The sequence below is a fragment of the Zophobas morio genome, unplaced genomic scaffold (genome assembly GCF_036711695.1).
Source record: "Zophobas morio isolate AGI-343-1 ecotype UQ-CSIRO unplaced genomic scaffold, CSIRO_AGI_Zmor_V1 ptg000241l, whole genome shotgun sequence".
Lineage (NCBI taxonomy): Eukaryota > Metazoa > Arthropoda > Insecta > Coleoptera > Tenebrionidae > Zophobas > Zophobas morio.
The window spans coordinates 43,930-66,147 of record NW_026972345.1 but is presented as its reverse complement, the minus strand read 5'-3'; the positions used below and the strand labels follow the sequence as shown (position 1 = coordinate 66,147).

General features: G+C 34.6%; 2 protein-coding genes and 2 long non-coding RNA genes across 4 annotated transcripts; all 4 read left to right on the top strand.

Moving 5' to 3' along the window:
* The first annotated feature begins 5,710 nt into the window (after positions 1-5,710).
* LOC135146550 (phosphatidylinositol 3-kinase catalytic subunit type 3-like) lies at positions 5,711-9,619 on the top strand. Its single transcript, XM_064078676.1, has 19 exons — positions 5,711-5,780; positions 5,913-5,993; positions 6,052-6,303; positions 6,360-6,480; positions 6,540-6,626; positions 6,697-6,771; positions 6,832-6,906; positions 6,971-7,066; positions 7,124-7,282; positions 7,343-7,417; positions 7,499-7,683; positions 7,744-7,852; positions 7,896-7,908; positions 8,686-8,759; positions 8,836-8,899; positions 8,966-9,040; positions 9,098-9,168; positions 9,230-9,418; positions 9,479-9,619. The coding sequence occupies exons 3-19, from the start codon at positions 6,239-6,241 to the stop codon at positions 9,617-9,619; spliced, it is 1,674 nt and encodes a 557-aa protein (XP_063934746.1). The 5' UTR covers positions 5,711-5,780; positions 5,913-5,993; positions 6,052-6,238.
* LOC135146540 (uncharacterized) lies at positions 7,920-8,633 on the top strand. The gene is made up of 5 exons (XR_010283863.1): positions 7,920-8,022; positions 8,076-8,185; positions 8,244-8,320; positions 8,376-8,447; positions 8,563-8,633. It is a non-coding gene; the product is annotated as an uncharacterized LOC135146540 (long non-coding RNA).
* A 7,223-nt stretch (positions 9,620-16,842) lies between the features above and the next one.
* Positions 16,843-18,276, top strand: LOC135146547 (uncharacterized). The gene is made up of 6 exons (XR_010283867.1): positions 16,843-17,123; positions 17,181-17,358; positions 17,411-17,614; positions 17,664-17,794; positions 18,029-18,150; positions 18,215-18,276. It is a non-coding gene; the product is annotated as an uncharacterized LOC135146547 (long non-coding RNA).
* A 57-nt stretch (positions 18,277-18,333) lies between these two features.
* On the top strand, positions 18,334-21,696 carry LOC135146549 (nucleolar protein 10-like). Its single transcript, XM_064078674.1, has 13 exons — positions 18,334-18,430; positions 18,508-18,566; positions 18,614-18,709; positions 18,925-19,047; positions 19,533-19,634; positions 19,725-19,807; positions 19,887-19,984; positions 20,158-20,347; positions 20,398-20,535; positions 20,658-20,707; positions 21,204-21,336; positions 21,447-21,527; positions 21,589-21,696. Exons 3-13 carry the CDS (start codon positions 18,625-18,627, stop codon positions 21,694-21,696), a joined length of 1,191 nt encoding a protein of 396 aa, XP_063934744.1. The 5' UTR covers positions 18,334-18,430; positions 18,508-18,566; positions 18,614-18,624.
* Positions 21,697-22,218: the final 522 nt, after the last annotated feature.

Below are 22,218 nucleotides of genomic sequence, written 5' to 3'. Positions count from 1 at the left end.
GATGCACACACAAAACCGTCTACTCCACACTAACCTTCACGCAAGCTCAAGTACACACTGAAATTGCTTGGGGGACCTTAGCAGGGAGTTAATTATAGCCCTTACTCGAACGCGTTTGTTACAAGACATCTCAAACATTTAAAACTCCTTAGTCGGACTTACACAACAGAAGGAACCCCAACTTTTAGAAGAGCATTTATAATTTCAGTGACTAGTAGTAGGCCTAGGATGCTATAGTAACTCCAGCGCTCGCATCTTCGCTACCGTACTATTGCTACGGGTAAACATATGTCTTCACTATCAGCAACCCAGGTCGGTATTAGTAACCCAAAGCTTTTCTTATTGAGATAGTCTTTTGTATAAAAGTATCTCTCCTCCTCTTCTTCTCCATTTATAATAGGATTATATAAACTCTTAGGGATTAGCTGACTCCTTCGCTATCTCTGAGTCGTCTTGAATCATTTTATTCCTCAAGTGATTTTAGATTTACATTTACCTTTACTTATATTAATGACCACAATGTTTTGAAAGTTTTCAAAGTTTGCAAAGAACCGATTTTATCCTTCATTATGCATAGTACTGTTCTTTTAGCCCTTTAATGAGCCCTTTTTTGATTTGAGTAGTGTAAATCTAACCTGCAGCACTAAGGATTAAAAATATGTCTTTCTTTGCTTGCACCTTATCGCGATAAGCATACACAGCTCATGGGGAATGTAATAAGTAGCTGGAGAGCCGGTTTAAATTTGTCTCTTTGAAAGCTTCAAGACTTTATGGCTATTTAGAATTAACTCCTTTCAGTTTTATTTGGTTTCTAAACAGCAGTAGGTTTGTTAATAGTTCTAGTAAGATAGAAATTCTGTCAGAGTGGGTAGTTAGTAGTAGTATAGCTAAAGGGGTAAGTACACTTATGGCGCTTTTCAAGCATTTATCTTCTAAGAATTCGTGGGTATAACGCTATATCCTGAAACAAATAGACTTATTTTGCAACAGTTCTTAAAATCTTTTATGGTTTAGGTTTAAAATCTACTGAATAGGGGTGAAAAAGAATTTAGACAAACAAGTTGTAACGCCCTTATATAATTTTCTCTGTTAATTAACAGTAAAGAGTTGTTTGACACTTTCTTTTTTAATAAATAAAAGTAGGAGTAGTAATCTAGCAGAAGGTCAAGTAAACTAAAATTTTTTAAGTTATATTACAAAAAAATTAGTTGTAAAGGGGCCTTCAAATTTGTACATGACCAAAATAAATATTATAATTATGTTTTCTAATAGTTCAGCTTATTGCCTATCAGTATGAAAATTTAATCGTAACTTGGGTATCTGATTTTAGTAAAGACGGATATAACTATTTAATTTGTATTATTTGTAAGTCCTTGCTAATCTAATGCATTTCTTTTCCTAGGCATTTATTGGTGGCACTTATTTTTCATTCTTGTTTCAATCACCAAGCTTATAAAAAGACCCTCTTTCAGATGTTTTACTTAGAGGGGAAGTATATCAGTTCCGAGGGCATAATCATTTAGTCCTATTTTACCGTCTTCTCGTTAATATTTACTTATATACTTACTAAGATTGATAGGTAAACATATCTCTTACCACAATTAATGCTACTGTTGGTTCACTACTTTTGGGTGTTCACTATGCTCGATTATAAGTTTGTTAGGAGCTTAAGGTCTTCTCTAGAAGTTGAAGGGTGGTATATGGAGTACTTGAACATACCCTATCACCAACAAGTGCTTTAGCCTTATAGTCTTTTTTTTTGTGAAGTGTTCCTTGAAGTATATTCAACTCAATTTCAGTAAAAATTAACTCTTATCTAAGATCTTCAGTGATAGCTAATAAATATCAGTAATAAGCGCTCGCTGATCACCTTTAATAGGGGGGTAAACTCATGCCGTCAAGTTAAAAATGTTAGTAAAGAAAATGGGTTTGTATTAGTTGTATATGAGTAAATAAGTAAAATTTTTTAAACCGAATTATAATAAAAAGTCGAGGTGCACGGGCCTATTATTTAAAAGTTTAATTTAAGATTGATTAAAATAGTGAGTTATTCTTTGTCGATTTTCTACAAATTTTTACCATTGTATAGATAAAAAGAGTTCTGATCTGCTACAGTGAATGATCCCGAAAAATTTACCATACTGGTCGCCTAAAGTTTATTTGGATTGCTAACGCTAAAAATTACACCTGTTTTGTCATACATAATAATCGCGTTGCTGATTTAAGTAACTTTAACACGATTTTTTAATTTAAATGTTTTCTGCGGGCTATACAGGTCAGAGCTCATATAAAAATCAGTGTTTTTCTAATTCTTTGTGCTAAGAATTTTGTCCTGCATTTAAGTTATTATCCATTGGGCTGCTTGTCATTCTTTAAATTTTTTTCTAAAATCATAGCTTTCTTCTTTCTGCCACCTTCACTATACGTCTTCTTTTTAATTATTAATCCGTCTGTTTAGCTCCTTTTCTATTCTCTGTTACCCAACTTGGGGATATTTTACTTTGATTCTAGTTCTGAAGTTTTTGTTAGCCTCTATGAGTACTGTAGCCCACTGTTTATAAAAGTAGGGAATTAAAGTGGGGTGAGAATTTAAAAAAAGGAAGTTTTTTAAGTCTGTTCAAGCTACTTTACTAACTGCTGGCAAGAATGACAAGCCTATATTTGTTTGCCGTCGAGCTCATTTGCGGTTTCTTCGGGTGCATCACAGGAAGAGCCGTCTTTTTTCGTAATGGTAAGGAGCCTAGGAGACACCGCCGAATCGACGAAACAGCATGGACGACTCATAGCCCACATCAGCAGTTGCTTCAGTAGCACTTAGATGACGCCGACGGGATCAGGTGTCCTCCCTCTCAGTAGCGCTTAAATACTCTCCTTTAGTTCGACTGTAGTGGTTGACTCGAGCTGCTCCTCGACATAGCGGCACAAACTAAACAGCGAGATGCTCAAAAAAACTCTCGCTTTCTCTACGTAGGCTTTTGCCAGAAAATCGGGTATTGTGGGGGGAAGTCTCTCGGTTTTTGTTTGATATAATAAACTGTTATAGACCGTTATCGGCTTGTGGCGCCCAATAGCTTTTTCCAAGTGCGCTAATATAGTCAGTTAAGCGTTATCGTATGATGACGGAGAGGCAGGACTTTCAAATCCATTGAGGGAACAGTTAGTGTGTTTTGTAGCGCCGCATGTGATGAATGGGTAGCCTTAAGGGACTCAAAGAATGTAGCTCTGTTCCTGAAGCAGTTATAAATGTCTTTGGCGTTTTCTTTAAGTCCGCAGTTAAGCAGGACTGGCAGATTGTTCAACAAAAGTTTATAGAGAATCTAAATTGCCTTCGGAAGTTGAATATTTTTAAAACAGCAATATATTTAGAACGTCTATGATGCTCATTATCGCGCTCCTCAGGGTTAGTTTCAGCAGTTTGAATTTCCGACACCACTGCGCAAGCGGGATGCCTGCAATTGTGGTTTCCACGCTGAGGGGCTCTTTATAGTTATGACGTCAAGATCTGAAGTTCTTCCAAGCAAAGGAAATCCAACTATCATTCTTTGCAGGGCTATTGGGCTATCACGTGTTTATTACATTTTGTCCGTAGAAGGTGCGCCGGTGCTGTCAGTATGTAGAGAGATTGCACAACTTTAATGAAACGCCCAGATTAGGGAGTCTCGTTAAGAATCACTAATCAGTTCTCTTTTGCTGCATCAATTCATAATATAAATTAATTGCTGTTGTTTCTAGTGTTGTTGTCTACATTGTTAATATAGGTAGTGTTAGGAGAATTAATAAGGCTGGTTATAATGAGGTGCTCTTGGTCCAAGAACCATTGTAAATTAATTCCAGGTCCTTAAGTCTCTTAAGCATTGTTGACAGGTTTTTAGTCAATGTAGTAAACAGATGCTGACGTATTGGTTACAGCAGCTGTTGTGATTGTAGCAATTGCTGGGGGCCTTTATGCTCAAGCGAGCGACGTACTAATCCGTAGGAGTTACGCCGGAAGTTGACCAGTGCTTCTTTGATAAGCAGTTTGATTGGTGTTGCAGGGTCTCCTCGGGTAATGTCTGCAGCCGCGCGGTGTGTGCTTCGGAGCAAATTATATAACTGATAGGACTGTCAATTGCTTTTGTGCGCTGCATAGTAGGTGGTCCCCGCCATGTTAAATGCAATGGGGATAGCAGAGCAAAAACTTGCGTTGTGCCCGACTTGCAAGATACTGTTACGTAACTCATTCACTCCATCGTAATCGAAAGATGTCTTCAGTTCAACAGTTTTCGTCGATAATGCCTTGGTAAGAGCACTGATAGTTATCTAGAATTTTAATTAACATCCATAAAGTAACTCGGTAACATTCAAGTAATACTAGTAATATAAATGTTTTACTATTTATTCCAAAAAAACTTTTCTTAAGACCTCAATAATGTTTTTCGGCTACCAAGGTAAACAGTTTTTGTTATTAAATTAACCCCTTATAGGTTACTGTTACTATGTTTACCACAAGTCTCCTAGATTCATTTTGCAAGAGTAGGTTTATGGGAACTGACCCTAAACGACAGTCTCGGTCTTTGAAACAATCGCTGGAAAGTTTGAGTACCATGTTCTAACGATTTAGGCAGCAACCAGAAAAACATAAAAATGTGGTAAATTTAGCTACCAGTGAACTTCAGTTGAACAAGTGTTGAGTGATCTTTTTATTGAACAAAAAAAGTGTTTATTCTAGCTGTAAGATTTGTTTTTGGTTAGATAACTCAGTAAACATCTTTTTTACTGTTTTACTTTAAAATATTAATTGAAATATATAGAATCAATTTTTGAAAACAAAATATTGAAACTTAAAAGTATAGTTTCAACATAAGAAGTGATTTTGCAGAAAAAATATATCTATTTTAAATTCCGGAGTTTTGCACCTTAAAGGTTTCAACGAGGTTTATATAAAACAGGAGAGGCCATAAATAGTGATTAAAGTGTTCTTTTATTGGCTATGAAACATCTTTAAGATAACAGCCTATAACTTATAACGGTAGAGTAAATAACTTTTCCTTAGATATAACGTATACTTTTCGACGTTTTCTTGCATAAAAAATGCGTCCAGATTGTCTTTATTACATAATTTATTTTTAAAAGCTGCAAATCAATCTGTAAGGGTATAAGGATATTTATGGCCTACTTTTTTTGCAACCGAACTGTTACAAACATTCTTCCCTAAAAAGAAACGTGACCGCAAATAGAATCACATGTCTAAAGGCCCTTTAACATTCAATATTAAAAGTTATATACTGTTTTATATATGAAAATTTGTTTGGTCTTGCTTATAATTTTTAATACTTTACAGAGATGGAACTGTAGATCGTAATATATGCCTGTTTGGATACCCAAAACTTATATCTAATTGCCCTATCTCTCAACAGCGTATTAATATTCCATAATTACTCAATGCTGCCCCCTCGTAACAGGTGCCCTCATTCTTAAAAGCCACCGGATTAGGTCCCCCTTGAACGGCTTCTGGATGGGCTTGTCTAATTATTAAGTATAGCTTAATATAAGTGTTGCTGTAAATTATAACACAAACTTCTAGACCTGTTTTTAGCTATACGAATTTTGCTTGTGGTAGTTAACCCTGTTATTTTATTGGCTAAACTTACTCAAGTTGTCTCGTCGTGAGATTCGCTATGGTCCGGTTTAATTCTATAATTTTGTTTATTGATAGATCGCCCTTCGATGGATGATGGGGAGGAAAAAACCTTGGAGTTTGTTTACAGCTGTGATTTGGACAGTCAATTTAAAATAAATTTGTAATATACGTACGCTTACTTTTGTCTTCGTTTATTTATGTCAATATTCTTAAGAACTATAAACTAAAAAGTTTATGAACATTATTAGTCAATAAAATCTCCAAAAGCATTTTTGTATAAATGTACTTGTAGGCGTTCTTTGGACTTCTTAAGCTTAGAAAAATTCTTCATTCGTAAGTTTTTGGAGGCTCCTAATAATCTTTTTTATCAGGCGTAAGTTTGACTTTTAAATACTTTTTCTTTAAATTTTACTACCTTAACGTATTATTAGTTTTAAGCCTCCTTTTGAACTTTTTGCACTTGTAAAACTTTTTTCTAACGACAATCCGCTCTGCCTGTCTGCGAGATCCAAGTCGTGTTTTATAGGACCAGGCGGAGTTTGGAACGAAACTATTAGTTTTCCTATCAAGTGTAACTCGCTCCCCCGAGATGCTTGTCTTGCCTTCACTCTATATACGATGTTTACATTTGGAGCCTACGAACCTGTCGGTGGAGCTACGATTTCTTTATTTAAGAGTTCGGGGTTAGCTTTCATCAATGCCTTTATTACCTGGTAACAAGTGCTTGCGGTTAATATAGAAAGCTACGAGAAGGTCGTCAATGTTTAGAATTGTGGGAAGACCAAGTTGCCGATTGCTCATACCCTTCATTAACACCGGGTTTAAAAAAATCGTCTACTTTGCTGTCCAGATTGAATAAAGTATTTTAATTTTACTATGTTTTCACATTTTCCCCTCCTTTTTTGCTTTACGAATGCAGTTACTAAAGCAGTACGAAAAGGGTGAAATGAAGAGGGTTTACTGGCTGGACGTGTACACCTTCAAAAAAATTGAAAAAATCAAGCTTGTACGTTTTTTATATGCATATTGTTTAAAGGGAATAAACTTTGTGACGTTGTGTGTACTTTGCCGTTCAGGCAGAGGAGGGGCAAAGTTTCAGTATGCAGATCGAGTTTCCTTGGTTTGAGTTACCAGTTCTTTATGGCGAAACCGTTTAATCTAAATTCTTCACTATTCTTGTGCTTTCAAGTATATTGTTTTTTCTTAACAAGGTTTCAACAACTATCCCTTCACCTTCGACAATTTCGGACAAAATATATGATCTCGAGGTTCAATCAGAGAATATGGTACATTTATATTCAGGTTACACATTGAACTTCTTACGCTGCTTTTTTTATATATGAAATATAGTTTGAAACAAAACATCGCTCGCTTACGCGTTCCAGCAGACAGGGTCATTTAGGAAAGGACCTGAAACCTAATCCTTCCGTTCGGAATATTTTAAACGTTGGACTTTTCTTATTTTTTTACCCGCATTAGTTATATATATTAGCCATTTAACAGGCAACCATGAGGTCACCGCCCACCAAAGCGTTGACCTCGAAGGAAAAAGATCTTCTCTGGCGGTACCGATACTTCCTGGCTGGCGAGGAAAAAGCGTTGACTTTTTTTCTCAAGTGTGTAGACTGGGAAAACCAAGGCGAGGTCCTGCAAGCCGTAAAGGTTTTCCCCTTGGTTTAGAGCTGTTAGATCTACTCTTTTCCCGCCCTTCTTTGTGATAAGCTGTTAGGCAAATGGGCGCCTATTCAGGTTGACGACGCGCTCGAGCTGCTTTCATCGACGTTCACCCATCCGCAGGTCTTTTTACAATTTTTTTTAATTCTGAGGTGGGCAGTCCTTAATCTCTTTTCTTTTCTTTTCTCTTCTCTGCTTTGAAAGGTGCGCAGTCACGCTGTCGCGTCCCTGGAGTCAGCCTCGGACAGTAATCTTCTGTTGTTTCTGCTGCAACTAGTGCAAGCGCTGAAGTACGATTTTCCCGGTGATGAAGGTGGCAGTAGTAACTTGTGCTGCTTTCTTATTAAACGCTCCCTTCGGAGTCACGTGTTCGCCGTCTCCTTCTATTGGTGCTCAAGTCTCTGCATCATTAGCTCATGTATTAAAGGTCCATCATTTGCTGTTTTTAGGTGCGTGCATGCGCAGTGCAGAGACAAGTTAACGGGAAAGGAGGGAGGGGAATTTGCTATTCGCATTTATAAGAATGTGCGCCGCACATTTCTAAAAGCTCTAAAGAAGGCCTCCTTCAATTTCGCTGCAACCAAATTATAGCCAATAATAGATTTTTTTTGCAGGCGCCCGGGACCCAATCTCTCCTAAAAGATCTGTGTCGACAAAGAAAACTCATTTCCGCATTGAAACGTCTCTCCCTTAAGTTGAGAGACATGCGGACTTCTCGCCCCTCCAAGGTTTTTTTTCTTCTCTTTACTTCCACGGTGTCTTGTTACTTGCTACGTACCAGAAAGGTCGAAAAATTACGGAAGTCTCTCTTAAGGTCAAGTGGGTTACTAAACTTCAAGGGCTGCTCTCTCCCGCTGTCGCCCGAGCTCACCGTGACAGGCATAGAGAGTGGTCTGCTTTATCTTCTCAGTATTGTGGTTATGCTAACTGTTTGGTTTGTTTACCATAGAAACCGCAGATATTCTGAAAAGCGTCATGCAGCCGCTTTGCTTGACTTTTCTAACTATTCACGGCTGCAAGTACAGGGTAACTGCTTCATAGAGTAAGCCGTTGCTGTATGGCTTTGACGGGTAAGCCCAAGATCATATTTAAAAGTGGCGATGATTTGCGGCAGGACCAGTTGACCATCCAGCTCTTCAAGTTGATGGACGAGGTCTTCCACTAATAAGTATATGTGTTAGTTGTCAGCCGAATGGCCACTTTGTACTTATAGACCAACAAACCCTATTACAGTTATAAACTAATTGTACTATTGTACATACTCCCAGCTGTTACGTAAAGAGCAACTGGACTTGAAGTTGACTCCTTACAGGGTACTGGCCACCGACGTGGACACCGGAATGCTCTTGAACCCCAATAAGCTAATTTTGCTTAACGCCTGCTTCTTATAGGCCTCGTCCAGTTTGTCGAGACTGCCTTGCCTCTGGCCTCCGTATATACTCATGTTAAACGGCATTTTGTTGATGTATAACTATAACTCTTTTGATATTAAGATATTCAAGTCGTACGGCGCCATTATAAACTTTTTCCAACAATTCAAGGGGGACCCTTCCGCTCCATACGGTGTCTCTCCCGACGTCATGGAAACGTACATCAGAAGTTGCGGTGAGAGGCCAACTGGCTCTGCGCAACACTCATTTGTACCGGCTAATATTGCGCCCCCCCTTCTAGCTGGCTACTGCGTGATGACGTACCTTCTGGGCGTCGGCGATAGGCATCCTGACAATGTTCTACTAAAGCCTTCGGGTTTTGTTCCTGCTCGCCCCTCTTCTTACCTCCTTTACAGAACACTTGATTTTGAAGGGCATCTCTTTCACATCGATTTTGCCTACATTCTGGGAAGGGATCCTAAACCTTTTGCGCCGCCTTTGAGGGTATTTCCTTGATATAATTTGTGTTAGATACTTTCATTTTCCGCTGGTGCCCACTCTCTAGCTCTCGCAGGAAATGGTGGACGGAATGGGCGGGTTCGGCAGTCTGACCTACAAAAAATTTCTTTCTTATTGTTTCAGCGCCTTTTTGATCTTAAGGCGCTCTGCCAATTTATTTCTGAATCTCTTTTCCCTTATGAAAGACTCTACTCTTCCGGATATCTTAATAGAGCCTGATAAAGTAGTTTCAAAGGTTTTCTTTAATGTTTAGATAAATAGCAGCAAAGCTTCCGGTTACTTGTATACTTTGAAGGTTCAAGAAAGGTTTCGTTTAGATCTGAGTGAAGAAGAGGCTGTTCATTACTTACAATGTGTGATTAGCGATAGTCTCAGTGCTTTTATTCCTCTTGTGTACGACAGTGTCCACAAGTACTTGCAGTACATGCGCAAGTGAGCTTGTAAAGAATAAATAAAGTAATATTCGTTCTTCTTTGGATATATATTAGTTGGCCAGTGGGTTTTTTATATAGAATCTCTCTAACTAATCCGATAAATAGCTCGCTTTCAGTCACATAATAAAAACAAATTATGAACTATACAATAGGAAAATTAAGCACTAACCTTTGCGAAGTGTTTGTAGTAACCTCATCGTACAACTGGCTTAGGGTCCACCTGAAAGCATTTAAGGCTAAAAAATTTATTACATTAATTCTTCATTATAACATGTGGTTCCCTTGACAAAATAGGAGCGCATTTATATTAAAGTTCTTGAAATTTTGATGAAATTGTATCAGTCTGCGTTTGCGCCCAGTTTTGTTAGTCTTTCGGAAAGTATGCGCTGCGCTTTAAGCTTTAGCTGTGTTCTCCTCTTACCGGCAACAATAAACTTTTTTTTTCAAAAATTTTTTTTTTACTTCTCACTATACCTTTACTTAGCAAAAAAATTATTTGACTAAAGCAGTTTAAGTTTTAGTCAGCGTGGAGTACACCAATCTGGCGAAACCAGTAGATACGTCAGAGCTTACGTAAAAGAGATTAACTTCAAAATAGCAAAGAGGGAAATCTAAGAAATTAAAAGCAAGCAAAAACCTATAAATATGTTAGATAAGAATATTCCACAACATTTTCCAATTATCTAAAAATATTAAAGTTTATGTATACAACTGACAATTAAAAAAATAAAGACCAACTTTTTTATTTTTCTGTTTTAATACTTTTTCGCGCCTAGCCGCTGCGTGGATGACGATATACAACGTTCCATACGATATCCTCTTTTTTCTTTTTATTTATTCATTTATAACTCTGACTTGCTACAGCCAGGCTTCTCTTTCTAAAAGTCTCAAATACTGTAACCCTAATTTTGTTGAAGTTTGACATCGGATGGTCAGTTAGGTAGTCACCGGAGCATCAGACCAATCGACTTGGTGTCAAGGTCTATATCCTGTGTAAACTTGTCTTAAGTGCTTACGACCGTGGGCAATTTTTTGCAGCTTTTGCCCAATGTTTTCCACTCTTAAAAGAAATAAGGATTGCTTTTTGTTCAAGGACGTTATCGTAAAGCGCACGAAAAAGATCGTGCATATATAAAAAAAGGGCGTACAACCTGTTCGATACACAATCATCTAAAGCGATGTCAACAGTACTATTTCAGTAATCGTATAACACATTAGCCAAGTCGGATTAACTAGAAAGCCTTAACACTTATTAGCAAAGTTAGCACACTACTTAAAATATTACTTCTTAGTATAGACTTCAGAACGAGATGTGCCCATCCACCAGTTTCAAACGGTTTAAATTCTTATGCATACTTTCAATAATTGTAAGTCATTAAGTTATAAGATAACCAATCTCAACTAGTTAATAAACCCTTCAAAATAAAGGCCATGCTATTTAAGATTACTTGCCTAGGTTATGACTCCGCCGCATGTATCAAAATCCAATAAAAACCAAGTTTGATCTGAGTCATTAGTTGGACAGTTTGGCCAGGGGACAGCATTCTTTTAGACTTTACTTAAACTTTAAAGTTTATAGAATAGTATCCTTGAGTTAGCATTAAATGGATTTGTCTTTCACCAATTTTTGGAAAGTTCCTGTGTTCAAGGTTGAAGTATTTTGAGCGGTTTGCTTCTTAACCCTTGGGTTTAGTGTGCGATGGTATGTTTACCTACCGTAAGCTAGATACGACAGAAGTCAGTTATTTAATATAAATACAAAGCCATTACCAAACACGCTTAATCACCTGCTTAATTAAAAGAAGATTATGGTACACCTTCTTGATTGTCGTTGCATTGCTATTAAAATTCAAATTAAAACTCGGCAAGAGCCAAAGAACTTCTCCTTAGTAAAAGTATCCTAATGTTATAGAGAAAATATCTATATTACCAGCTTTCAGCTTGAGAAAAGGTGCTACGTACAGGTAAGCATTAAGAGTAAGACCATACTTAAAATCTCCGAAAGTCCACCAGACTGTTGACTCCATGGTTGAATCTAAGTTCAAGATGATTATTATTAAAATTCTCTAAGTTTCCTTGAGCTTAAACTCACTTTAATTGATGAATCTTAGCAACATTCTAGCATAATAAGAAGACACCCTAACTAGCACAATTTTATAATGTTGTTTAGTCCTACTCACCAGTCAAAATGACAGAATAAATGTATAATTAATAATAATGAAAAAGTTTCAAACTTCATGCTCATAAGGTATTCCTTAGGAGGCTGCTCAATTGTTTATCACTCGATAACATATGCATATAAGTGTGGTAAGCCATTAATGGGCTACTAGGGTAAGGTGCTAGATTTCTTCCAATTGAGCCATAATTAGAGGTTATTTTACCTAAGATCCCCATCTACTTGGATTAAAATATAGTTGTGACAGAGTACTTATAGAATAGAACCAGGTTTCACCTCTTTTATTAACATTTAGATATAATGTAAATAATCTTAAAGCAGTTTGGATCGATGCAATACCCTCACGAAACAGCCTGTTAATTCTTCAATTAGTAGCGGAATAAAACGAGTCAAAAACTTTTAATAATTCTCTTTGGTTGCACGTTTAAAAAATTGGGGTAGGTTTCAATATTTAAGTAGCGAGGAGGGATAAAGCTTGGAACAAATAATGGCGCACCTAAAATAGCTCTCAGTATAGATTTTTGTGTGTAACCTGGAGCCGAATAACGGCAGGGAATATGACTACGCCAAAGATGCGTAGGTTATCTTTGCTCTAATAGCGGTGAGATTAAGTTGAGCCTTGTTGTGTTTGCAGAAGTGACTTTTCTAACGGTTATGTGGATAGAGTAATTTAATCTCAAGGTTAGCCTTTTATGTGATACGTCCAAAATGGTTGCGTTAAGACCGTCTGCTCTTTATCTGTTCTTCAGATGATGCCAAGATAGTTTATGTTAGAGCGCCAAGGGAATAACGTACTAGTGATAACAATTGATTCGACATTTATTCTTTTACACATCTTTTAGTAATGGTTATGGCTGCTCTCTTTGAAGAGTAAATAGTAAGAAGGCACTGGGCGAATCAGAGCTCGATCCTTTCTATTAGATTTTGTTGTAGGGAAGTTGTACTCGTGACCACCGACCAGAAAAATGCGAATTGGTACCAACGGGAATCGAACTCGCGTACGCTACCATGCTCAACCATTGAGCTACGGTGACAACTCACATCTTCGGAGTCGATAAATTACGTACACAACTTCTGTTACTTTCATGTTTGCTCATGTTTCACTGCTAGCAACTTGACTTAGGAATAACCAAGATTGTTGTGTCATCAGCGAATTGTAAAAAAAATATTGGTCTGGCTGGGTATGTTCGCCATGTACATAGAAAAGATGATGGGTGAAAATTAAGAACCTTTTGGTACGCCTCCCCTGAGTTCCATTAAACTTGAGCAGACCTTTTTAATTTTAGTATAAAACCTTCTACTTTGTAGAAATCATACGCTAAAGGAGAGGAGGTAAGCTAGTTTTCTTAGGTTGGTCATTTTAGCTGTGACCCACGTACCAAACTCTATCGAAAGCCTTATCAATATCTAATAGAAAAGCGCATGCGGACTAGTTGTTAGGAAGCCCCGGTCACTTGCTCGGTGAACCTCAAGAGTTGCTGCGCTGTGGAAAGGCTCCTTGTGAACTCAAATTGGTTTTCAAGGGTGATATGACTTTGCTCTACTTAATTCTGTAATCGCCTAGTATATCGCCTTGACTTATTGGGCGATAGTCCGCGGAGTTTGATAAGAATATAATCGCCAGTTTCAATCGAGAGAGTGATAAAGAGTGGCATTAATTTTAAGAGTAAGAATGCTTATGGTCAACTGAGATTAGTTTTTTAGCATGTCTGTTATACCATCAGGTTCTTGTGACTTTTTAGTTAAGGTGTTAATTATTGATTGTACTTCTTCGGAGTTAAAGCGTTCCCTTAGCGGGATTGCTTACTACAAGAGGATAAAAGTGGTGTGAGGACAGTTGTCCTATTTGAAGGGATATTAAGGGCGGGCAAGTTAGGAGACACTGAGCAAAGACTTCGTCTTTCTCATTGTAGGCGTATTTTCTTTTTTTTTAATTTTTAACTATACATATATACTTTTATTTGTCTATACATATTTTTAATGGTTACTATTTTACATCAATTATATCTTACCATTTTTTTTTTATTGAGTCTTACGGATGCTTGGTAAGTCGAGTGCAGGGAGAAGTGCAGTATAACAAGAAAAAATACTATAATATATCACAGTATACAAAACATTTCAAACACAAATCAAAACACAAATATGGAAAACAAAAAAAAACATAAAAAGAAACAGAACAAAAACATAAAGCATGGAACACAAACACAAATAGCATATTACATTAAACATTATATACACTAACCATAAAACAAAAAATACAAGAAAAGGGAATTTAATTTTTTACCACATACAAAATAATTTAGCCCACTTTATCAATTAGATACGAACTAAACAAAGTAAAAATCTATAAAAACTAATCTGAATTAAGTTAACTTATTATACACGTATGGAGGTATTTTTTGACCTTTTCCAAAGATATAAATACAGATCAAAAACTGTTAAGAAAACATTTCTTCCAATGCTCTCGCTTAATTTCTTTTACTAGTGCCTATATATTTGTTTTACACGCTACATTATTTTACTTGCTTATACACATTATAATACATATTCAATTAACTCTTACATTTAGTATATATTTTTTTAATATACATATCTTACAAAATCTTGATACAGTACGTGGTTAGCCACCCACCGGGATACTAACCAAGTTCCTGAAAAAATGGACTCTTCATATCGAACGGGTTAAAGTGTTTTTCTCCAGTGCACTCCACCTTTCTTAGTATACCACCCGTTTATGCTATAGAAATTTATGAGGCGAGATTATATAACAACCAAGGAAGACCGAAAAAAAAAGTCACTCCTTTCGCCGACCATCAATATTTCTACCTATCGGAAGGCTCGGGTATATTAATTACCTATGATGAAAGCCGCGAGATATAGCTAACGGTCAAATGTCAAAAACATTGACATAACGCTACCATTAATAGCTCGACTTGTCTAACAGCTTTACTTTAAATCATGACCTTTGAATAGCCTAGAACAGAGATCAAAGTCATATGTAAGTTGCCTGCGCAGTCCCCGCACAAAAAGAGAGATAAAGTATACGACCTTGAGTATGCGCTCCCATGCTTTTAACTGCTGAGCTACGAAGACAACTATCGATCCCGGTAAAACGATTTTACGCATTTAACCTTGTTATATTTCAATCAGGTGAGATCTTTTGGAAAGTTGTATGCCCTCATATATTTTTGATTCTCGCATAATTTTCTTCGGACAGCTCCACTTTTCTCATAACTAGGAATTTTCTACCGTAAGTCACGTGTAAACTATAATTCTGTTCGATGTCTCATCCAATAAACAATCCATTCTCAACAGTTCTTCGCCTTCTCTTATGTCGCCAACTCCATACTATCCTTTTATTAAGATTTAGCCGTGTCAGCTTCATTAAACTGCCCCTTTATAGTTTAAGCATCACTTGGGCACCAGTTCATGTAAGCATTAGACAATAATATCATCACTCTTGTATAAATTAAGTTTATTAACTTCAGATTTGAATCGTTTAGACTAGATTAATATATGCGCTCTTCTTATTATCACTTAAAACATTTGTTCATAAGGCACCATATTATAACACACCAGTTGTTTTCATTACTACCCCTTTATTTAATTCGTATAGCTTAATATTAGGGGAAAGAGGGTTCACGAAGCCCATTTTTCACGGCCAAGGTTCCTTTTAAACCATAAGGAGCAAGGGGGTTTTTAAAAATAAAGCTGACACTTGACATAAAACTCGTTTTTAACTTCCGTCACTATAACGTTTACGACCATCACCTTATTTAAATTCAAAATACGACAAAAACGCTTCTCTATTTAGGTTATAAAAAATATAAACTTTTAAATTACCCTCCAGAGACACAATAAGGCCACTATCTCCTATCAATTCGTGTGTATACAGATTTAACTGTTATTAATATACATTCGTTAATCAGTACCGCTTTATTTTTTGTCAAGTTTTGATACGTTCAAACACGACTTTCAAATAGTTCAACTTTCAATCATAAATAATTTAACATTACGGTTACGAGCGCCCAGCGTAACAATATTTTCCTTTTCTAAGGTAAGAAATTAGTTTTCAACAGCCAAGACTATCGAAACGATTTATCTTATTTTTCTTATTATCTCACTCTTGGTTTTTTAGACTTAACAGTCCGCTTATATACTTTCATATTACTCCACAGTTTACCGTTCGTCATTTTTAAGCCACAGCAATTTAAATTGAGATTTTCTGATCTTATACGCTCAATACGAAAAATTTAATTATAGAGCTTTTTGGTAACGCATATAAAGTGAGAGTGAAGGGCTTTGTTAAGTTCGCCTGCGCTTTCATAAGAGGTTAAAATCAGCTTAGTTAGGTTTTAATAAAAAGGGATACACCCTAACACATGAACTTTTCGGTATAACCTTCGCCCGAGAGGGCTGAGTAGCAGTCGGTGGCTGTACTCTGTGATACTTTAGAAAAAAGTCAAAAACAGTAAAACTGTGGGAAGATCATACAATGAATCTTTTTTGTCCAATTAAAAAACAACTATTTCCGACTTGTTTATGGAATGAAACCTCAATAAATGCAAGTAAACAACTTATTTACCAATCCCGATAAATTATAAAAACATGCCAACAACTAATTCTCCAATTAAATGTTTGTGACAAACATGCTTTTTAGGTTGGAAGGTTGTTTGTATGCTACTATGGGTTTTGAGTTAAAGATTTCTTCTAGTTCGTTAGCGCAGATGGTATATCGGAGAAATCTCTTTCTAGCACCATTTAAGTTGTATATGGATTTAAAGATAACTTTTCTTTTGTTATCTTTTAATTTCATGCTTCGTAATCTTCTGAGGAGGTGGTTTAATTTTTTCTATAACTTCTTTAACGTATCGAACCAAAAATGGTTTTTAGGAATTTACTATTGTAGCCTCGTTTCAAAAATCTTTCATAGAAAAATTAGTAAGAAAAAAAGAGAAAAGAAGTGATAGAGTCTCCAAATTAAAAAAACTATCCCTCGATGTTTCGAAAATACTCAAATTAATCTTTTTTTCAACAATATTAATATGTGCGGGTATCTTAGTTTTATTGAAAAAAGTTTCATTGCAGTATCACTGGAAGGCTTACAGAGGTTAGAGTCGTAAGGGAAGGTAGGCGGGCTTACGGGGTGCTCTCCTTCTTAAATAAGCGTAGGTTGTAAGGACTGAATTTATCCTAAACATCTTGTCTTCGCTTCCAGTAATAGCTCAAGCTTATGTATGCACTGAAAGTAGAGATGGCTGATGAAGAGTGCCGCCCTATCGTCGTCACTGCCATAAAATTCTTTTTTTGAATAACAGTGTGTCATATAGGTTTCGTAACTTACTTAAAAGCTATAATAAATGGTCATCCTTCTTCGACCCCTACAGACACATTCTGAAGATCACCTAACGTCGGATAATGCGAAGTGTAAAGTAAATGATGGAGTCTATCAAGAAACTACTGCAAATTTTTTTCTATGAAAACCGCTGACGGAGCAACGTGAGATTCATTTAGCACGTGGTAAAGTACTAAGGAAACATTTTATGTCCCCATGCTCGGTTCTTAGTAATTACTTTTACCATGAAAATGTTTTAAGTCTAATTTAAAAAAATGAGAGTTTCTTCAATTAATGACGTTAAAGTCTATGCTGTCAACACTTCAAAAACTTTACCAGAATGGATCACAGATAAAAAAAAAAGAAAGCTTTTAAAAAGCGATCCGGAATTAAGAGGGAGAGTGAATTTAATACAAGATTTTGAGTTTCCAACTGCCGCTACAAATATAAATATTACAGAAGATGGAAATTATATCCTAGCCACAGGTATCTTTATTATATTGCCTTAATTTTATGCTACGACTTCTTTTTATAGGGGTTTATAAGCCTCGAATAAATTGCTATGAGACGGATCAGTTAAGTTTAAAGTTTTCCCGTCATCTTTCCGCTGATGTTGTTAAACTTTGCATGCTAGTTGAAGACTATAGGAAGTTAGCATTACTTGGGGTAATTTATTATTACTATCATATTTATAATTATTTTACCAAGTTATTAATATTAATTTTGTTGTTTTGGTAAAAACTGTCTTATTTATTATCTTCATATTTATATCTTTGTCATATGTTATTGATAAAAGCGTTATGCATTACAATCAGTATTTATTAGTTTATTAGATACTAATTTTTTTTTTAATTTAAACAAGTAACATACATTCTCATCAGATGTTCTATAACTTATTAGAGCGATCGTACCATTGAAGTTCATGCTGCTTACGGAAGTCACTATAAAACAAGAATTCCTAGATTTGGGCGAGATCTTTGCTATAATTTTGAAAATTGTGACTTGTTTTCGGTGGCTTCTGGGTACAGTAACTTTTATGTGTAGTATATATAAATAGTTTAAAAGTCTAATTAAAATTTAACACAGGCCAGAAATTTACCGACTTAATCTTGACGAGGGAATCTTTAAGCAGCCTTATAAAGGCTTTTGACTTATAATATATAATTTATTTATTTAATGCTGTTTTATTAAAGGATCTTCCCCTGAATTTAACAATTGTACTCTCAATCAGTTATATTCGTTTTTAGCTGCCGGTGGCACTGATGGATTTGTAGAATTGTGGGATCCCCGCACTGCTGACCAGTAGTCTATAAACTTTTATGTGTTATATAAAATCTTTTTTCTATATACTACATATTATTGTTTTTCATTTTATGTAGGTGCGGGCGGTTGCTTGTGAATGAATTTTACGAAATTTCTTCTTTGAACTTCCATATAAGTAGATTTAGTTTGTTTTTTTATAAATTTGTTATTAATTTTTTCTAGATGGTTTGCAAATGGCTGTAGGGACTTCGGTTGGTAAAGTTTTTCTTTATGACATTCGAAGCAGAATTCCTCTTCTTATAAAAGAGCATCCGTACGGTTGTTTATTATCATAGTTTTTTTCAATTTTAATCTCAAAAATGCTTTACTAGTTAATTATGTTTATACATAATTTCTTTTTACATTTTACATACTTTTTTAATTAAATTTATTATTTATAATATAATTTAAGTTTTTTTCAATTTTATTAATTATTGAGCAAGATAATTAAATTTGTAGTGGTTTTCTTAAATATACTTATCTATAACAAAAAGAATTTCCGATTAAGAAGATTATTTTTCATTATCATTCTCGAAATATCGTTTCTGCCGATAAAAAAGTAATTAAATTCTGGAATGAAGTTTCGGGAAATTCTTTTACTTCCGTAGAGCAGGAAGGTCTTCTTAACAATTATTTTGCTTCTTTTTATAGTTGGGGTCAATTTGAAGGTTTTCTTGCGGGCTTGTAAACCAAATTGGTTAATTGGGTTCTTTAACTTTTATTTGGCAGTATAATTATACTCAATTAAATTTCCGTTATTCCCGTAACTTGACCTTATTAATGGAACTGTACGTTTTTGTATTATTGGGTCCAGTTCGGCCATATTAATTATTGATGTTGTCTTTATTTTTGGCCCTTTTACTAGAAATGGATGCATTTTGTTGATAGAGTTTAAATATTTTTTAATATTTCGTGCCCATATATGCTCGTAGACGTAATTTAGTTTACTTTTATTCTTTGCTGCCCTTTTATGACTTTTTTATTGTAACTGACCGATCACTGTTCGTGTTTTGCAATAGTTTAATGGCCTGTTTTGATTAGTTGCATTAATCTTTTATTGGTGTTTTTAATTTTATAAAGAATTTGTTCACTATTTACTTAGCGGATTTAAATGACTTCTGCATTCCCGGTAGTTCTGGGCTCATTCTTACCGCCAATGAAACTCCGAAAATGAATGTTTTTTATATACCTGATTTGGGCAGTGGTATTCATTTTGGTTTAATGTATCTTAGAAAATATTAGAATTATTACTGTTATCATCATCATCAATATTATATTACCAATTTTTAATCAGCCCCGAAATGGTGCCATCATTTAGACGGGATTACAGAGGAACTTGAAGAAAACTATACAAATTCGATATATGAAGACTATAAAGTAAGTTATTTGCTTTTATTATTTTATTTCGGATGCTACCTTTTTACTTTACACGACTAAATAAGTATTTTTTTTCTAGTTTATCGAGCGCAGCGAGTTGGCTCAACTCGGCTTGGAGTCGCTCATTGGCTCGAACCATCTGCGCCCGTACATGCACGGTTTTTTCATTAATAAAAGGTTATAATTTGGCAGACTTTGTCTAAATGGCTCAAATATTATTTAGTCGAACGTTTTTTATATTTGGGCACCTTTTGTATTTTTAGTTCGCTTTGTTGTTTTATTAGTTTACATGGCAGTTTATATTTAACCTTTATTTGGCGGGTCAAGCTTATTAGTTTGTTACTTTCAAGACTTTATCGGGAAGTCTATTCTGCCACACAGCCGTTTTTGTATGAGCAGTACCGAAAAGCACAAATCGAAAAGAAGCTTCAAGAAAAAAGAGAAAACCGCATTGGAGTTGTAAAGAAGCTTCCAAAAGTTAATAAAAAGTTGGCCCTAAAATTATTGGAATCGAGAGATCGCTCCTCTGAGAAGCCTCCAGTTCTTTTATTATTTATTATTTATTGCTGTTTGTTATTATATTTTTATAGAAAAGCGAACTTCTACACGATGAACGCTTCAAATCTCTTTGGAATGATGCCGATTTTGAGATTGATGTCGAAAGTGAAGATTATAAATTAAGACATCGTCGGCGAGATGCTATCAAAGTGGAGGAACAATTTCAACCTGTTACTGATAAATACTATAGTTTATTAATAATAATAATATTATATAAATTTATTATGGTTTAATTTTATTATAACTTTTATATATGACTTGGTTGGATTTACATTATTTATCTTAACTGAAGGAAAGCTTTAGTTCTTCCGAAATTCTTGAGGATGACGAAATAAATTTAAGGTGTAAATTCTTTTAAATAATCATTAATATTTTAATCTACGTGTAACCTTCTTGAGCCAAGTTATTATTAGAAAAAAGTATAACAATTAAACTAATTATACATTTCCGGTTCATTACAATTTTTATAGTAAATTTTTGTTAGGATTTAAATTAAATTACAAAATTAAAATATTAAATCAATTTTAAATTTGGTTTAATCAATTGTTAATTTATATTATAAAAAAATTGAATCAAGAAGTATTAATATAAATTTTTCTGTTAGCGTTTGTGTGAAAATTCTGGTAGTAAGATTTTGGTATATTAATTTTCTAATTTGTTTTTATATTTTATATTTAAATTATAAAATTAAAAAGACTGGCTTTTTATTAAGGAATATTGCATTATTAATATTATTTAGGGCCTATTATAATGTAACTTTGAGTTTTTTTTAATTAAATAGTAAAATTTGTTATTTCTTTAAAAAATATCACCGCCTACGATATATATTGTTATTTAGAATTCCCAAAATGTACGAACTTAAAGATGGAGTGAAATTTACGGAAGACATTGTCCAACTTGAAAGTATTGCTAGTAAACTGAAGTTGCAGGAGGCACCTTTAGGTATTCGAGCTCAAGCAGAGGAAGAGGAGGTTCTCATCATATATATAAAGTGAAGTTGTTTATAGATTATTTTGTAGTTTACGAAAATAATATTCAAAAAATTATATATTACTACCACTAATGATAATAATAATAAAAGACAACCACGCTGGCTCCTATTCGTAACCGAGTTATTACTATCCAGCCTCAGAAGAGTAAAGAAGTGCTCGCCAGAGAAAAAGTATTTCATATATTTTAAATTTAATTTAATTTACTTGTTATTACTATTTTATTCATTAAAGGCTCAAAAAGAGCATTTAAAAGAAAGAAAGGAATTAAGAAGATCTGTGAAAGATTTGAATCTTCCGAAACTAAAAATTGGTAGAAAATTTTATTCAAAACGAAAATAAATTAAGGAGACGAATTTTAATTATTTAATTTTTAGCTTGTTTCATCATTATCTTGATTTTTGATATATTTTTATGTAAAGCTATAAAAGATATTTATATTAGCAAGTTGGCCTTAAAAATTATTTGTTTTAGAGTTTTTATGTTTTCTAAAGTTAATTTTGTTTTGGAACTTCGGCTGTTAAGTAAATCGATCTCTTAATTAATTTGTATTGGAATTAAAGTCGCTTTATTATTTTGATTTGTAATATATTTTTTTTTGTTTCATTGAAAAACTTTGTTTTGAATTATATTTTAAAAGCGTTAAACGAGAGATTATTAACTACATACGTTCTTTTTATTCGCTACTAAAAACTATTATTGGGTTAAAATAAGTTGATTTGGAGGACTTAAGCAAAAATTTAACTTATAAATTAAAAATGTTTTGGTTTGAATTTTTTATTTTTTATAGCCAATTCGTAGTGCTAACAGAATCTATCAGTTTAAATGTTTGGAGATTTAGTTTGTACTATTACAAAACTGATG

What these genes read in the sequence shown, in the direction of transcription:
- LOC135146550 (XM_064078676.1), top strand. Translation starts at nt 6,239, where the DNA reads ATGTTTACATTTGGAGCCTACGAACCTGTCGGTGGAGCTACGATTTCT. An exon ending in AGGTTCAATCAGAGAATATG is followed by an intron (nt 6,907 to 6,970) that starts GTACATTTATAT and finishes TATGAAATATAG; the next exon opens with TTTGAAACAAAACATCGCTC. An exon ending in CTGATAAAGTAGTTTCAAAG is followed by an intron (nt 9,419 to 9,478) that starts GTTTTCTTTAAT and finishes TATACTTTGAAG; the next exon opens with GTTCAAGAAAGGTTTCGTTT.
- LOC135146549 (XM_064078674.1), top strand. Translation starts at nt 18,625, where the DNA reads ATGGCTGTAGGGACTTCGGTTGGTAAAGTTTTTCTTTATGACATTCGA. An exon ending in GCTCCTCTGAGAAGCCTCCA is followed by an intron (nt 20,348 to 20,397) that starts GTTCTTTTATTA and finishes ATATTTTTATAG; the next exon opens with AAAAGCGAACTTCTACACGA. An exon ending in CTCAAGCAGAGGAAGAGGAG is followed by an intron (nt 21,337 to 21,446) that starts GTTCTCATCATA and finishes TAATAATAAAAG; the next exon opens with ACAACCACGCTGGCTCCTAT.